The sequence below is a fragment of the Mytilus trossulus genome, chromosome 4, assembly GCF_036588685.1.
Source record: "Mytilus trossulus isolate FHL-02 chromosome 4, PNRI_Mtr1.1.1.hap1, whole genome shotgun sequence".
NCBI classification, from domain to species: Eukaryota; Metazoa; Mollusca; class Bivalvia; order Mytilida; family Mytilidae; genus Mytilus; species Mytilus trossulus.
This window is the reverse complement of record NC_086376.1, coordinates 24,017,783-24,037,409: the sequence shown is the minus strand read 5'-3', so window position 1 is coordinate 24,037,409 and position 19,627 is coordinate 24,017,783. Positions and strand designations below refer to the sequence as shown.

Sequence of the window (19,627 nt, the reverse complement as noted above, 5' to 3'; positions counted from 1 at the left end):
AATTATATAAGTAAATACGTATGAATAACCGGATAGGTGAAATTTCGTTGTATCGTAATCATTATATATTAAGAACAATAAGTGCAACCTGCTATTACGGAATAACATGTTGTTACACAAAGTTAAACAATGTAACTATGATTGTTTTTCAAACATAGTTTTCGATTTGAAGATACCTTTATTTGTTTTTCTTTCAAATTCTGTTCTTTATACCTTGTTCGCAGTACAACACAATGAAATAGAATTGTGCTTACCCATGCAGTTACCTGGTAAACACACGCGTGTGTAATATGAAGCTTTGTTGCGTAAAATTTTAGCATTTTGATTTGACGAGGAATTCTAAATACAATCAAAAGAAACAAGGAATATAATGTCACACAAATGATGATAGCGATCATTTTGTGAATGTTCTCGAGGAAGCTGATCACCATGAATTGAATCACTGTGAAACTGTATGGGTATTGATTGACTGTGTTTTCCTTCTCGCTGCCCCAGTAAAACAAGGCTAGATCGAGGTGAATATTTGAAGAAAATAAATCAGCTATGTCTCTGTTTAATACATTAAATAAAATTGAGAATGGAAATGGGGAATGTGTCAAAGAGACAACAACTCGAACAATGAAATTAAAAAAAAAGTGTCCAAAACATGAACACTTATATTTGATCTATTGATAGTTGATTTTATTACCTAGATGCTAGATTATCACCAGACCACAAATATCTACATTTATATTATTTTGTAAAATGATCATACTTTAGTTTCACTGTGATTTTTATTTAAATAATGTAGAACGCACACTACCTCTTATCTATAAATGCCTGCTTTTGGTCAATTCATCTGGTCATTTTTACATATATATTAAATTGAAACATTTTTATCTCAATACAAATATATTTTAACCTAAAGGTTGCATTTCTGTAAATATTCACAATGCAATTTCCCATAGGAACTCCTTTTACGGCTAAAACTGTACCACTTTCACTATGAAGCTTAGAAAAAAATCTTATCCTAGAATTGAAAGTTCATATGCACTACAATTTTTTTCAAAGGTCAAAATATAGGGCTGTGCGGCATATTTTCAACGTTTATATGCCTCGAACATTTGAGAGTTTAAACTAACACTAATTTTCTTAACTACCCCTACCTCGAATGAAGGGTTACCACAGATTTCAATGTAAACAATATGCACATGTATATTTACTGGTAACATTCCCAAGTTATGTCTCTATGAGATGGAACACAGAGAGCATAACTGGGAACCAGTATGTAAACAAAATTAATTTTCTATGACTAATCTAAATCTCCCCAAAAGAGGCGTGGTTTGCAAAACAGCTGTATTTACAAAGTGCAACCTTTAAACTAAATTTAGTCCTGGTATCTATGATGAGTTTATTTACAACCACTGGGTCGATGCCAATGCTGGTGGAGATTTATTTCCCCGAGGGTATCACAAGCCCTGTAGTCAGCACTTTTTGTCATTGATATGGTTATATTTATAAATTTACTGTTTACAAATTTTTGAATTTTTTGAAATTCCAAGGCTTTTCTACCACAGGCATAGATTACCTTAGCTGTATTTGGCAAAGCTTTTGGGAATTTTGGTCCTCAATGCTCTTCAACTTCGTAATTTATTTGGCCTTTTTAACTTTTTTGGATTCGAGCGTCACTGCTGAGTCTTTTGTAGACGAAACGCGCATTTGGCGTATATACTAAATTTAGTCCTGGTATCTATGATGAGTTTATTTTAAAGGCCAAGCAATAACGAATATATAAATATACATACAAAAATACAAAAGATAAACAATTAACTTTAAAACACAAGTGTCAGTTTAAATTTCTACAATAATTATGAATCTGATACAAGTTGCCATCAAAACTGAAAAAGTAATAGACAATTTATTATATTGTTGTGAATGTGTTCTAAGTTGGATAGTATACGGAAATGCAAATAGTAAAATTTAATTAAATGTAAATTAAATTCGTTTCTTGAATTAAAGTCATAAGAAACGAGTGACCGGTGAAAAATAATGTTCTTCCAATTCTTGAACCAATGCATACAAACATCATAAACTTAGTCTTCTGTGCACGAATTTATCTTTTTTTTCGCATAAATTTCCTATTATCGTCAATTTTTTTTCAATCGGTCAGTGTTGTTGTGAAAATATGGCAGGTAATTAAAGTTCGTGTTTTGAAGCCAAAGTTTAACGATTGTCACCTGTTTGTCAACAACCAACAAAAAATCAACAAAAAAGCATGGGAATTGAGCACGTGTTATATGTAAATTCAGATAATAGTTTATTTTAAGGACATCCATGCGACTATTGCGATCACCGGATTTTTACGAGATGGGTCACACTGAGGTCACTTTGCATACGGAAAATATGTCGGGGGAATTGCTTCCTAAATATAGTAAACTTTTATATTAAAGAATTTTCTTCAGAAAAAAGTATATGTACATAAGTTTAATAAGTAAAACTATCCATTGAGTTATAAAAAAACACATGCAGTATTTTTTTTGATTTGAGATTTCTTATGACTTTAACATATAAGTGTACTGAGACTCGACAAATCGAGTCGTCTTTTACTCTTATTGAAATGCTTATTTGAGCATGTGATAGTTGAGTAGTAAAAGTCCGTGCAATTTAACGGTCACTTTTACCTTGAAAACCAAACGGAGAGGATGTTGAAAATTTAGACCCGTCCTCTCCCACCCTTATGAATTGAACTTTGTTTGCTGCTGGATTTATTCATTTTTCATACAAATATCCGTCTTGGTTACATGCTGAAACACAGTCACACAACCGGAGCGGAATTTACCTCATTGTATGCAGACTATGGATAGCCCAGCTGCTAATTCGGAAATATTTCTAAAATTGACCGCCCTTCAGTCCACTAACTTTGGTTCGCCAAGCTGTGTTACAATGAATAATTCAATCGTCATCAAGATTTTATTGATTGGCAAATATTTTGGTTGTGTACTGTTGTTGTACCAGTTGTTGTTGTTGTTTGAATGAATGTTTATTAAATGTTGCCATGACAGTTCAATTTCAAAACAAAATCACTGTTTGTTCTTTGTTGTAGTGAAATTCAAACCAAGGCATCAATTTTGATAGTTGAGAAATTGACATCAAGTGATTACTTTGATCAAATGATATATTCAATACTAGTAATATGAAATTATCAAAGATAGGTTATGCAAGTCTAGTTTATCTATTTTTATGATAAAATATGTTTAAGACATTAGGCACAACACAGTACGATGAAATATTTTATGATCTTAGTGTATGCAAAAGAGAGGCGAAACATGCCAAAGAAATTTTCAAATAGAAATGAGAATGTGGTATGAGTAGCATTAAAACAACTCTTAATCCAAGTTGCAATGTGTAAAGAGTAAACCATTATCGGTCCAAGTACTGCCTTCAACACGGAGAGTTGGCTCACATCGAACAGCAAGCTATAAAGGGCCCCAAAATGACTGTTATTAATCAATTCAAACAGGAAAAACTAACGGTTGAAACGAGTAACACTCACAAAACACATCAACAAACGACAAGACTAGGCCGTCCGGTCCTTAACGAGTTTAAGGACCTGCTTACCCTTCTGGAGCAACTGAAATCGACCCAAGTTTTGTAGGATTCGTGTTGGTCAGAATTTAGTTTTCTATGTTGTGCTTTCTAAGATATTGTTATCTGGTGATAATTTTCTTTTTTTAGCCATGGCGTTGTCAGTTGATTTTCGACTTACATGTATCAGTTTGAATGCCTCTCTAGTATATTTCGCCTCTTTTTAACTTTTGATCAAAATACTTTCCTATAATAAGTTTTATTTTATGTGGTCTAGACACACAGTTTTGTAAGTAGTATATATAATACACAACGAACATGCAAACCAAACGGACTTCAAACTATCCAATTGTTTTTTTCCTTTTCTAATAGCGACAAATCATGCATATTCCCCCATCTTCATATGTCTATATATAATAAGAATTATTATTTAGCTGTTGCTGCTATCAACAAATACAGATGCACTCACAATAGTTTAAATTCTTATAGTATATTTCAAAACGTAACGTCAAACACTAGAAAAATCATATGACGTCAGTGGCAAGCCAAAATGACTGAGCATTTAATACCATAGTAGCTATAATAGCCTTTATGTCTTAGATTGATGTCAATGTTGACTGACATGCTACGTAGACCTTCGTAGCAAGCTCGCTTTAAAAATGCGTCGATGTTAAATCATTCTACTGAATGGTCATAGTCCCTTTTCTGCTAGAACATTGTGCCAATCTTTGGTCAAATTGTATACGCTTGAATAAAATATATAAATATCTGTATCATATGTCTTCATTTACTTAGATATATATATATATATATAATACGTCATCTTAGATTCTCTAACGTTAAAAAATGAATTGTTTGTGCTATCTTAATCTATGTAGCGACTAAGCTAACTTTACGTTCATAGGTGAAAATCTGAAAGCTCTACGTAGCAGCGACGACATTGACCGCGCCTATGGTCAGCTGTTGAAAAGGTGGTTCTATATAGATTCAAAAATATAAGAATAAATCGATTACAATCTTTTTCAGACAAGATCCAGATTGAATTATCTATAAAAAAAAAGGTGTCCCAAATAATTCTGCAATACTGAGCGTGATTAAGAAATGTTCAAATGATTTAAAAAAAAACATTTCCGGAAATAATGTCCTCAACAACTCAAACAACAAATCTCGTTGATCAAGTGCTATAAATGATTTGTTAAAATCGTCTGCGTTATATAAACTCTTGTAACCCCCATGAAACGAGGTGGATAGAATTATATGGTTATATCCCTACGGCTCTCAGCAAAAAATCACTTTTTTTCTGTCTTGTTAAAGTTTCCAATTTCCGTATAGCTATAAAGCGTTAAACACTTCTATATACATGGTATTGAACAAACAAATTCATTTTCATTCTGGATTAGCACGACAGAACTTCTTTAATTTTTTCCCAAAACACTGTGTTGCCATATTCATCATTTGGATACTCAATATAAGACTGATCTTGTACAAGCTCAAGAATATGTAGTGGTAGCTTCGCTGGTCGGATTTGTTCCAAGAAAATCATAAATAAAATATTCTCTTTATCTCTGGAATAAATACTTTCCAGTCTTGCCATTTTGTATTCGAACATGCACCAGTCCGACTTTAGAAAGTGACATGACATAACAATGATTACTTTACGGCTGACATGAATAGATGACGTAATATTAGCCGCGATGTCGTTTCCTGGAATAAAGTCTCTTTTATGGATGCATAGTGTCAGTCCTCCATCTCTTTCAAGTTGATGTAAAAGATTATTGTGGACGAAATCTGAGTCATTTTCGGCGTAGGAAACGAATGCATCGTATCTATATTTGCGAGTATCGGTGTTGCTTGGTGTTTTTATTGTTCCATGGTACTTACTTTTGATTATATAGTATAGATAACGTATCTTCCACCTATGTCTATATATTAAACCCCAAAGAACTATTGAACCAAAGAAGGCGATTAGTATTACAATTCCTATGATCAGAGCAGTATATGATGAACACTCCTTTTTTAGTACAGCGTATAAAAATTGTGCTTCTCCCATGTTAACTATGGTTCTATTTTTAAGATAGCAATTAGTTAAATGTAAATTGACAAGATGAGTATGATATGTTGAAACCCATTGAACGAAGTCTACGTTGTCACAAGCGCATCGAAAAGCATTTTCACTAATGTCAACTTTTAGTTTCCCATTCTGATGATTGAATTTTTGTTTCAGCTGATCACGGAAACTTTTAGGTAGAGATGACAGTCTGTTATTTGAAATATCAAGATATATCAAGTGATCCATATGACTTATATCAAATGTGATATTATCTAACATATTGTTACTTATATTCAACTTGCGTAGTAATCTTTGTTGTTTGAAAAACATCCATGGAAGATGCTGGATTCTATTAAACGCTAAGTTTATAACCTCCAGCTTCTCAACAGTCCTTAGTATTGCACCATTTGTATCTTTTGGCAAGACAAATCCCAGTAGATTATTTTGAACGTAAAGATATTTTAAATGTGGAGCTCTTAGGAAAAAATAATTTGATACGTTTGCACAAAAATTGTTCGACATATCTAAATACTCAAGAAGGTTAAACGATACCACTGGTCCATTCCAAGAGTGAAATATATTAAAACTAGCGTCAATATACTTTACTTTATTGCTTGAAACAATAACAAGAGGAATTTCATATCGCAAATTACAACCTCTGTAAATGAATTTTGTCATATTCGGAGGGACTGATATATAAGGTTGAATTGTGTTGTGTTCTTCTGCAGGCGAATGCACATATCGTTCGTAAAATCGATTTTGCCAGTCGCATGATCGAATACACCTTTCTTCGACAATATCACATATTTCTGGTTTTTCGATAGGATTATGTGCTGTAAACAAATTTGATAAATTTGCCAAGTGTATCGGAGTCTTGACGACATCCTTAATATAGCCTCCGTAGGAAAACTGATTGTCTGCTGCGAAAACGTTTCGGATCGTTTTTGGTAGATACAAAAGTGCTCCAGGTTCAATTAGTTGAATTCTATTACCTTCAATGTATAAAGTTTCTAGGGTTGTATTTTTGAGATTCTGAAATTGTTTAATCGTTATTTCCGTATTTAATACGAAAGCTTGATGAATTTTGTTGATGTTTAATGTTTTAATTGAAGTATAAGGCAGATCGTTGGTAATATTTTCTAAGCCTGAAAACTTCAAACAGCGATTTAACGACACATCTAGATAGATTAGATTGCTTAATTCGCGAAATGTCCCTTTATGAATATAATTAATAGAGCACGCCGACACATTGATTGTTTCAAGATTTGGTAAATGTTTGAACACATCTGCTGTTAACGTTTTAACATTACAAATACCAGTCAAACCAGATACATCCATATTCCTGAGAGTAGGCATGCTCCAAAAATTTCTAGTCATACTGGTCGGTTGTCGAAAGTCTAATTTGGCTGTTATAAGCGACATTCCAATTAAGTTCAAACCAAACGAGTCATAAGGGTTCATTTTGAAGTTAAGTTCAATCAAGCTCTTCAATGCAGTCAAAGCATAATCATGTACATATGATATAACATTGTTATTTATAAGTAGTCTCTTAATACTCACTAGTCCATACAATGATCTTCGATGTAAACTAGAAATAAGGTTGTTTGATAAGTCCAATATTTCAAGCATACCGTTGTTATAGAAAACGTCATCCGGGACTTCTTTGATCGTATTTCCACTGAAGTTTATTTCAGTTAAATTCTTTGGTAACGCAGGAATTTCTGTTATATTCCTATTAGAACAATCCAATTTTTGTTTGAAGTGTGTACATTTACATAGTGGGTCATTTAGACATAATTGGCCAGAAACCACTACCGCATAACTTTGAACAAGCCATATAATTGTAATGGTGTTCATCTGTCTGGATCTTTCTGAAAAATAATAATAGTTGGAAAACATGAAAATAAGCTATACATATCAGTAGATGCTTGAATGTGCCAGCGTATACGACCATTTTTTCTAGTTGGATAGTAAAAGAAATTTTTGACGACGGTGCAACTAAAAATAATTTCGAGGGAATTCAAAATTGAAAGTCCCTAATTATATGAAAAAAATCAAAAGTCCACAAAAAATCAAACCTATGAATAACAACTCTCGCATATCTGACTGAGTACGTGCATTTACAATATGTAGAAATGGTGAATTGAACCTGGTTTTAAAATTTATAGCTTGCATAATCTTCCACTATTATGATAGTCGCATACAATTGCTTATTATTTAGACTACAATGTGTGAACTAAACAAACAGACATAATAAGTAAAAATGTAAAAAAACAGAGTACAGCAATCAACATTGTATTATTCTCTTAAAGTAATCAATATGAAACAAACATATATCAACAAAGATAAACTTAAAGGCATACAGACAAAGCACATTTGCAAAAACCGAAAGACAAGAAAACAAATATTTACTATTATAATAGCACACCGTGCCAACGGCCAATTGGAAATTACAACAAATAGACTAAACAGGTAACGTAATAAAACAAGGACAAATAAAAGAACACTATAATACGTAATTAAGATAAGCAACGTAAGTACCTAGAATCTATATTTCATGACCATCGTGTATAATTTTAATCAATAACCATGGTTCATAAACTTTCTGCTAAGACGCTGGTGATGTTTTACAAAGTCAAAAAAGTAGCAACTGAAAGTTCTTGAATACCGAATGAGTTCGTAAATGTATATTTCATATGCAGGTGACATTGTTATATTGGTACTAAGGTGGGGAAATTGATAATTTCAAAAATCAAACTCGTCACGTTTGTCATCGATTCTGGTACTGAGCTGACCGTTTTTGTCAAATTGAAGGTATAAGTCTAAACATGAGTCAGACGAAGCTTTGTCAGATGTTTAATTTATGTCTAATGATAAAGCATATATTAATGGAACCCATTCAGATAAGTTTAAATGTTTAATGGAAAAAAAACCATCTTTATTTTACATTCATTTGAAAATTGTGTGACTTATGTGATCTTGCCGTTTATAATAAGTGTTCAAAGAAACTCAGACTCATGAAAATAGGAAAAGGTCGGCCAGGAGAGGCACATACTTTGTTCCCATAAGCAATTTGCGAAAAATGTCTATCTCAAAATTTATCAAATATGTTATCAATAAGAAACTCATTTATACGGACCACTTGTTCCTCTGTGTAGTATACGTGATGGCATATTAAGTAAGCTAGTAGGTGTAATTTCACTACACTGACATATCTGATTATTATGTAAGACTATGTATCTCTTATGGCAAAAGTAAATCCATTAAAGCGCTATGGACGCATGCATTTAATAAAAAAAAAATCATTTTTTGTGCTGCGAAAATCAATTATATCCGCAAAGGGGTCAAACTTGCAGTATATATTCATCGAGGAAAATGTCGTGTTGCTCGTGTTATCACAAACCCGGTAAATAGTCTAATTCGATAGGTCACATTCTTGAAAGGGAAAGGTGATTGTAATAACGACGTAAAAAACATATTCGATATCATCTGTGAACCGGTTAATCCATAACGGTCAACCAACTTGTGATGGTATCCATAAAATTCACGACTTCAACTTAACCACTTGGAACTCTTCCTAGTGAACAGCAACCCGCTATCACTTACATCTAGAAATTTACAATGATGGTCGGCTGAACACAAAACCTTACGACAAAAGAGATGATTTCAGCTTGCCAATTTTTAACTCTCCATTTTTGTTTGTAGCAATCTCCAAGTTGATACAATACTCCAGGGTTTGCATTTACCTTTAGGATTTTTGTGATAGAGTGGTTGCTCACAAAAAAAGTTAATATTACCAAATGATCCAAGTGGTTATGTTGAAATCAGCCCTTCTCAAATTTTACAGATGTTATTATGAGTTGGTTCACTGTTATGAAATATCCGTTTCATGGATGTAACCGGATTTGTTCCTGGTGCCTTTTCTACATTCCTGTCCCCTCCCACGAATTTCACCTGCCGAAATAAATTTATTTCAAATGTTTGTACTAATATGAGTAACATGACAGTTGCCTAATGTCTCGCAGGATCGTCTTAGCCTTCCGTACCACTTAGATCATTTCCGTTGTTTGGTGGGGTTCGGGTTGCTCAGTCTTTAGGTTTTAACAGACTAGTAGGTTTTTTTTCTATATACTAGTAGTGTTTCGTGTATATTTGTTTGTGTATTGGTCTTATTTTAAGCCATGTCGTTGTCAGTTAATTTCGACTTGTGAGTTTGACATTCGTTTTTGGTATTGTTTGTCTTTCTTTTCTTAAGTTAGAATCCAGATCCTTATTATATGCTAAAACGTCTTTTTGAAGGACTATATTGGTGTATAAACCTGACCAATTCCCTCATAAACAACTAATGAAAGACAGACTTGGTCCATTGTATACATATCAAATTCCGTTTAAAAGGCGTCTAATCCTTATAATTCGTCCAAATTGGAGATAATGAATGTAATTGCCCACCTCACAACCTCTATACCACTTAAATATTATATATGTGTTTCATTGAATTTGTCTTGTGAATTAATCTAGGTTCATGCAAAAGCGATGTACTCTATGAAAGAAACTCAGACTCATGAAAATAGGAAAAGGTCGGCCAGGAGAGGCACATACTTTGTTCCCATAAGCAATTTGCGAAAAATGTCTATCTCAAAATTTATCAAATATGTTATCAATAAGAAACTCATTTATACGGACCACTTGTTCCTCTGTGTAGTATACGTGATGGCATATTAAGTAAGCTAGTAGGTGTAATTTCACTACACTGACATATCTGATTATTATGTAAGACTATGTATCTCTTATGGCAAAAGTAAATCCATTAAAGCGCTATGGACGCATGCATTTAATAAAAAAAAAATCATTTTTTGTGCTGCGAAAATCAATTATATCCGCAAAGGGGTCAAACTTGCAGTATATATTCATCGAGGAAAATGTCGTGTTGCTCGTGTTATCACAAACCCGGTAAATAGTCTAATTCGATAGGTCACATTCTTGAAAGGGAAAGGTGATTGTAATAACGACGTAAAAAACATATTCGATATCATCTGTGAACCGGTTAATCCATAACGGTCAACCAACTTGTGATGGTATCCATAAAATTCACGACTTCAACTTAACCACTTGGAACTCTTCCTAGTGAACAGCAACCCTCTATCACTTACATCTAGAAATTTACAATGATGGTCGGCTGAACACAAAACCTTACGACAAAAGAGATGATTTCAGCTTGCCAATTTTTAACTCTCCATTTTTGTTTGTAGCAATCTCCAAGTTGATACAATACTCCAGGGTTTGCATTTACCTTTAGGATTTTTGTGATAGAGTGGTTGCTCACAAAAAAAGTTAATATTACCAAATGATCCAAGTGGTTATGTTGAAATCAGCCCTTCTCAAATTTTACAGATGTTATTATGAGTTGGTTCACTGTTATGAAATATCCGTTTCATGGATGTAACCGGATTTGTTCCTGGTGCCTTTTCTACATTCCTGTCCCCTCCCACGAATTTCACCTGCCGAAATAAATTTATTTCAAATGTTTGTACTAATATGAGTAATATGACAGTTGCCTAATGTCTCGCAGGATCGTCTTAGCCTTCCGTACCACTTAGATCATTTCCGTTGTTTGGTGGGGTTCGGGTTGCTCAGTCTTTAGGTTTTAACAGACTAGTAGGTTTTTTTTCTATATACTAGTAGTGTTTCGTGTATATTTGTTTGTGTATTGGTCTTATTTTAAGCCATGTCGTTGTCAGTTAATTTCGACTTGTGAGTTTGACATTCGTTTTTGGTATTGTTTGTCTTTCTTTTCTTAAGTTAGAATCCAGATCCTTATTATATGCTAAAACGTCTTTTTGAAGGACTATATTGGTGTATAAACCTGACCAATTCCCTCATAAACAACTAATGAAAGACAGACTTGGTCCATTGTATACATATCAAATTCCGTTTAAAAGGCGTCTAATCCTTATAATTCGTCCAAATTGGAGATAATGAATGTAATTGCCCACCTCACAACCTCTATACCACTTAAATATTATATATGTGTTTCATTGAATTTGTCTTGTGAATTAATCTAGGTTCATGCAAAAGCGATGTACTCTATGAAATTTTCTATCTGATTACAAATATATTGTATTATCATTCAAAGACTTTCTTTATTATGTTTATCCGTGTTGAAGGCCGTGCATTGACCTTTAATGGTTTACTTTTATAAATTGTTATTTGGATGGAGAGTTGTGTCATTGACACTCACACCACATCTTCATATATCTATTTATGTTTACTATTTAGTGTAACGATCAATGAAAAATGAAGAAAAAATATCAACGTCGTGACAGTTTATGTTATTATCGCCACCATCTTGTTTATATCATTTACAGGAAGTATTTCTGGTGTTACACAACAACATGACTCGCTCCAATTTACCACATATGAAAAAGTAGTCCTACTTGAACACAAAATAGTGCTCATTGCTACTTTAACTAACCAACACATTTGCAGAAATGAAACTTTTAGTGAAGAGAAATAGATATAGACTATATTTACTATTCTCGACCAATCATATGAATGCACGTATTCCATATAGGTATTCTATTTTTACATAAATAAGGCCATTAGTTTTCTCGCTTGAATTGTTTTACATTGTCTTATCGAGGCCTTTTATAGCTGACTATATGCGGTATGGGCTTTGCTCATTGTTGAAGGCCGTACGGTGACCTATAAATGTTAATGTTTGTGTCATTTTGGTCTTTTGTGGATAGTTGTCTCATTGGCAATCATACCACATCTTCTTTTTTATATTGATATATTAATTCAACAGATCACCAGAACTCCTTTGTTAAACACATAGGCTAATCTTTTCTGTCGATTTGTTTCTATTCGTGCGTCAGAAGGTGTTCAACATAGCATTTTTTACGTCCCGTTAAATTCAGGTTGTCATCCATATGAACAAGGCAGTTAATTTAATAGTATTCTGAACCTATCATATTCAGTTGAAATCAATCATAAAAAATATACGAATGAAACGAAGTATATATTTGTTACTAGCCCTGTCACGGCTGGTAATCTGCACACGCAGAACATTTGGTTCTGCAATGAAAACCGTGAGAGGATCTTCCGGGTGTGCTTGGGTGGAGTAATTTTCACCGCTTCAAAAGGTATATACATTTCTAAATCGTAATTTTCAACTGATCAAAATATTGAAAATCGGTGAATGCTATGCTGTGGTGAATACTTTAACGAAGAGATACATGTATAATTCATGTTTGTACGTGGAGCTAAACTCCTACAAAATTAGTTGCCGCATGAGAAATTGCATTAAAAAGTGACATGTGTATATATATTCTGAAATGGTTATATTAATAGACTTACAGGATCAATTTTCGTTTCTTTTTCGGACAATGGGTATGAATTACGTTTTTGGCGGCGTGTACGTTGTCCGGTGTTGATTGACGTTTTAATAAATATAAAAGGTACATTTTTTTTCATTATTTTCTGCGTGAGGGGATCGGTTCTGATTGAGGACATCGTGAATGCGTGAGGGGACGTGAAATTATATATTTATATCCAAGCTATGAGTTGTTAAAAGTTACATAAATTTGGTTAGATTGTTAAAAAAACAGATTTGAGCGCATAAATAAAATATGAGATAGAATTTTGAAACAAATTTTGGGAAGATAATTGTCATAATATGTGTTACGAAGAATAAAAAGAAAAAAATATGGGTCAACGATTTTGTTTTCTACATTGTAGCTACAAGTGAAAATTAAAATTTTCGCTATCAGCCCAATATATATACTGTACGAAAACAGTGTTTCCCCTAGAATTGCTTATTCGAAAAAAAAGATTAAGAAAACCAAAATATTGATATTCGTTTAAATATATATTGGGATTGAATCAATTAACCACCAAGTTTTCTTTATACAAATAAACAGTCTAACTAATGAATTGCAAATCTGTCTTCAAATTTGCAGATTTGGGAAAATAATCTGCCTAGTTAGTTGCATAAATCTGAAAATTTTGAGACAGATTTAAAATTTTATAGCTTGACTGCCAATTCATATAGGAAAATTGGTGAATTATTGGGCGTATGACATTTGTGCCAATTTTAAAATTTCATCTTTCAATTGCGCCGCACTTTTCTTTATATAAATAGACAGTCTAACCAATAAATTGTAAATTTACCTCAATATTTGCAGATTTGGGCAAATAACTAAACCGATTATTTGCCCAAATCTGCCCCAATAAAGACTTGGTGGTTTATTGTAAAAATCAAAATGTTAACACATCTACTTTTGCATAGGTACTTTTTCTGTTCTAAAAAGTTGTAGTACTGGAAATCTACTTTTAATATTCAGTACTATTTTTTTACTCTAAAATCATTGTAATATTTAGGTACCTGTATTTTACAGAACTTTATTTGTACTTGAAATTTAGGTACTACAGATTTTAGGTTACTACCGTTACACTTTCAGCATTTTGAAAGTTTTTCTATTTCAAATCTCTGAAAGTTATGATTTTCAAACATGAAATATTATATTATTTTTGTACCAAAATAATTAGTACAAATCAAGTACTGTTAAATACAAGTACCTAAAAATAACAATAGTTTTAAGGTAAAGAAAAAGTACTAAATATTAAAAGTGAATTTCCCGTACTGCATTTTTTTAGTACAGAAATAGTACCTATGCATACATGTAAGTAGCTGTGTTAACAAACATCAAAATTTGTATTTTCACAATCATTTTTTTTTAAACAATAAAGAGGAGAAAACTGTTTTCGTAAAACATATATATTGGGTTGAAAGGGATTTTTTTTCTTAAATCAAGAAAATAAACAGGCTTATACATTTTCTTTTTTCTATTCCTCTTAAAAGATATCATAAAACCTATCTTCCCACAATTTATTTCAAAATTCTATCTCATATTTTATTTATGCACTCAAATGAGTTTTTTTCATGAACAATCTACCCAAATTTAGGTAACTTTTAACAAATCATAGCTTGGATATAAAGATATGATTTCACGTCCCCTCACGCATTCACGACGTCCTCAATCAGAACCGATCTCCTCACGCATAAAATAATGAAAACATGTACTTTTTAGATTTAATAAGACGTCTTTTAACACCGGACAGCGTACACGCCTCCCAAAACGACATGCATACCAATTGACCGGAAAAACACGAAATTTGAACTTGTATGTCTGTTAAAATAACCATTTCAGAATACAAATGTCACTTTTTAATGCAATTTCTAGTGCGGCAGCTAATTTTGTAGGAGTTTTGCTACACGTACATCAATAAATTATACATGTTTCTCTTCGTTAAAGTATTCACCACAGCATAGCATTCTCCGATTTTCAATATTTTGATCAGTTGAATAAGAAAATTACGATTTAGAAATGTATATACCTTTTGAAGCGGTGAAAATTACTCCACTCAAGCACAACCGGAAGATCCTCTCACGGTTTTTATTGCAGAACCAAATGTTCTGCGTGTGTAGATTACCAGCCGTGCTGTATTACCACCGATTAACCGATTAAGAACGTCAGTAAAGTTGTCACATGTTTAGAAGTATATATGTAAAATGCAATTTAATGTATACGTAACGGTATTGGAAGTAAGATTATTATCATTTACGACGACCAACCATAGCTTATCGTACACCATCTACTTTCTCCTAAACATCATGTGCTGTGTAAAAAAACTAGATATAGTCATTGGGGAGAGACATTATACCTTCATATGATGTGCACAAACACCAGTATATGATGTGCAAATATCCTGATACAATGTGCAAATACAAATATCATTATAAGATACGCAAACATCCTTCTATTATAGATATTAAAATCTTCCTTTGACTTCATGAGATGAAGCCCGGTGTTATATAGTCATTCTTCCCCCATGCCAGTCAATCTTTCCCCCGGGGAAATTTTGGATCGTTGTGATTCTTCCCCTGCGGAAAGTTGACAATACGTATACATATAGTAACTTTTCCCCCATGCCAATCTTTCCCCCATCATAGATTTCACTATGTTTATATAGAGTCTGGAAATTAAACCGAACAGTGCTAGAATTAGATTTATTTATAAATATACAAATTTGTTGTTCATTTACATTTACACAAATCTTTCTACAGCCAATGAATCAACTATCCACAAAAGACAAAAAATGACACAAATATTAACAACTATAGGTCACAGTACGGCCTGTCTATGAGTCAACAAGTCTGTCTCTCTATTCAATAATCTTTATATGTGACCTCTAGAGTCTTTTTACATTTTTAAATGACTGTCTATATGTCCACATGCAAGGAAAAAACTACTGACTGGTCAGAAGTGGTTAAAGTACTAGTAATTGTATTTATTTGGTCAATGATACCAAGGGTCCACTAAAGAGAATGGATGTGATCAAAATGTGCTTCGTGTGAATAAATATATATATATATATATATATATACAACTCGTCTAAACATCAACCCAACAATGTTAGATCTGTAAATTTGCTTTCGCAAATTTTTGGTTCTTCCCTCGCCGGGATTCGAACCCATGCTACTGTGATATCGTGACACCAAATCGCCTGCACTGCAGCCGTCCCTATATATTATATAGATATACGAAAATGTGATATGAGTGACAATGAGACAACTCTCCATCCAAATAACAATTTATAAAAGTAAACCACAATAGGCCTTCAATACGGAGCCCTGGCTCACACCGAACAAAAAGCTATAAAGGGCCCCAAAATTACTAGTGTAAAACCATTCAAACGGGAAAAACAACTGTCTATTAAAGTTATATAAAAAACGAGAAACGAGAAACACGTATTTTAAAATTACATAAACAAACGACAACTACTGTTCATAAGATTCGTGACTTAGAACAGGTGCATACATTTGCAGAGGGCCGTTAAAAGTTTTAATGGTGCCAAACCTTCTCCCTTTTTCTGAAACAATGTTATACATCACAACATAGAAAAACACATATAAATACATATCAAATGTATATTCAAACGATGAAGCTTTGGTAACTATAAACTGAGAAAAAAGTTACTATCATTTAAAAAATCTTATCGTGACGTCGCCGACGTTATATTACAAGGCGGAAAATTTAGCTTATCATGCTACTCACGGGGGAAAAATTGGCATGATCCTAGTTTTCCCCTTACAACGCTGAAGGGGAAAAGTTGGATCATGCCAATTTTTCCGGGGGGAAATATTGGATCGATCCAGTTTTTCCCCCCGGAAATTTTGGCATGGGGGAAGAATGGCTATAGGACACCGGTAATAATAATGAATGAATTAAAAGTAAGTCAAACATTTACAAATTGATAACTGTAAAAAAAATTAGGTGGTTCCAGAGGTTCAAAGGAATAAATATTTGTGAAAAAAGATGAACACTGTACATTGCATTGGCTATTTGTTTTAGCTAGAACTGACCTATACATCCTTTATAAATTCTGAAGAAGTTTAACGTTATAGTAAGAAGTGAAACGATATTGATATAGCCGGGTAAAATGGCTATTCGACTATATGTAAATCAAGAAGGAAGATTTCGCTCCTTAAACTTTTATTTTAGCAGTCCGGAAACACCGAACAACAAACTCCAAACTAAATATAAAGTAACATACAAACAATAGCAATATATATATAAGCACAAGCAATTTAAGGATTAAGAAGATTAACATATGACAAATTAGAAATAGCAAAAGATTAAAATAGTAATTAGTGTCCGACACGTATTTGTAAATTATAGTCAAAACTGTCACAGAGAATAAATAATGAGATAAATAGAGTAAATGCATTTAGACCTTTGTCAAAGATTATGACACATAATCCGTGTAAAACACTTATGCCGAAATTTACGACAAAGTCTAGAATATTAAATAAATACAAAACCTAAATATACATTGAATTACTAAAATAATGTTCAATTTCATTGCAAAGTCCAAATTGTCCGGTCATATTTATATAATTTATATGCTCTGCTCTATAGATTTTCATAAATGCAGTCTAAAATTTGTAGTTTATTCACCGTAACTGTTGCGTGCAATGTGGTGCAACATAAATCCAAGTTAAAAGACAAAATAAAAAAGATTTGTTTCAAAAGTTTTCTTTAACAAATTGTATGCAACTTCATAACAACAATTATTTTTGAAGTGATTGCTACTGAGATGGTGATACACTCGAGGACTTCAATGCCGTAAACTTTCTTTAAGCCATTGATTACAAATGACTTTTGTTCACAATCACTTTTCTTTTAAAAAAAAAATCAACAATCTTCAATAACATAAATGAGAAAATGTGGTACTAGTGCCAATGCGAAAACTCTCCATTCAAGTCGCAATGTGATAACACTGAGACAAGGCTCATACAGAACAGCAAGCTATACATGATTAATGCCATTAGTTTTGTGGTTTAAATTGTTTTACATTGTCCTTTCGGAGCCTTCTTATAGCTGACTATGCGGTATGGGCTTTGCTCATTGTTGAAGGCCGTACGATAACCAATAGTTGTTAATATCTGTGTCATTTTGGTCTCTTATGGACAGTTGTTTCATTGACAATCATACCACATCTTTTTTTTTTAAATATAAAGGAACCCCAAAATTACTAGTGGTAAACAATTCAAACAGGAAAGCAAACTGTCTAATGTAGATACATTGTAACATACAATACACGAGAAACACCTTTGAACCACACCAAAAAACGACCATCACTGACTAACAGACTAAAGTAGAGATTTGGTTACTTAATTTAGAAAATATAATGTCGATATTTTGAAATATATGAAAGGAATGTACCACATGCTGGAGGATGATCAAAACAATTCCCCATTGAATTTAAATCGAACAAAACAGGTGTAGAAAAATATGAAGCAATTTGTCATACATGTGGAAATGATTTTTTTTTAGATTTTTTTAGAATTTGATATTCACTGCATGCTAAAAAAAACATTAAATCACTAGAGCCCTTCAGTTTTTAAAGATAGCGAAAAGTAAACGGTCATGATACAATATACATGTTCAAAGTTATTTTTGAATAATAAAGAATCTAGGCAGTGTTAGAAAGTGATGAAAGTTCTAAAGATGCTATCATTATCTCTATTGGCTAAAATAGAACCGTGCCACCATAAAGCGTATAATTAAAAATTCCTCTTAGCGCTGACCACAATATAAAACAAATAATGAGCTCATTTAACAAATTTTAAATGGTACAAAGAAACAAAAAGAAAGAGGCAAAAATATTTTTTCAAAGAGTTACATGAATGCAATAATGTTAAACTGTAATAAAAAGAAATAAGACAACAAATATCTTTTACTTACCAGGCAATCTCCAAAGTGATTTTGATAATTGTTTGTGGTCATGCATTACTTCTTGTGAAAACCAACTTGCTCAAAAGACTGTAAATGCGAAGGGACAATAAAATCAAGTTTCTGCCCTTTATGACAGACTGGAATGTATAATAATTAACCAGGAACATTCGCCTTTCAACATACATGAATATTTAGATATGTTTCGTTACTATCATGCTAATGCTTCATTTCTAATAATGTAAAAACAATAAAAATCGATTTTAATAGGAAATATCTAGTTATTGCATTTTTTTATTATTCATTATTTTCCATTTCCTTGTGTTTCCCCATTTTTGTTTTATTATTAATTTCCGGTATAAATATAGATAGAGTTTGTACGAACACTTCAACCAAGTGCATTATTATACATAGTTCAAGTACTGAACTGTCACAAATCATCATCAATTGTAAGTGTTTGCCTAACCTTGAATTGTTTGATGATTGCATAAGTTGTGGCTTTTTTTTTTTATTTCATACAACATTCGGGTTTTTAAACATGATATTTTTATAAGTTCTTAGTTGTCTTGAACTAGTTTTCCGTAACTGTGTGTACACTCAAATCATTTCTTTGTGTATCAAGTTAATAAGTTCGTTGCTATCCTTTTTTTTTCTTTTTTTATTTTCCGTGATGTTTGTCTGTTCTTATTCGAGTCTTTTTCATTCGATGGTTTTA

The 19,627-nt window shown here is 32.6% G+C and overlaps 1 protein-coding gene across 1 annotated transcript; it reads right to left on the bottom strand.

Annotated features, from left to right (window-relative positions):
* Window positions 1-1,767: 1,767 nt before the first annotated feature.
* On the bottom strand, window positions 1,768-19,313 carry LOC134714919 (toll-like receptor 4). Its single transcript, XM_063576628.1, has 2 exons — window positions 18,925-19,313; window positions 1,768-7,485 (listed from the first exon to the last, which is right to left on the bottom strand). The coding sequence occupies exons 1-2, from the start codon at window positions 18,968-18,970 to the stop codon at window positions 4,961-4,963; spliced, it is 2,571 nt and encodes an 856-aa protein (XP_063432698.1). The 5' UTR covers window positions 18,971-19,313; the 3' UTR covers window positions 1,768-4,960.
* Between the last annotated feature and the right edge of the window lie 314 nt (window positions 19,314-19,627).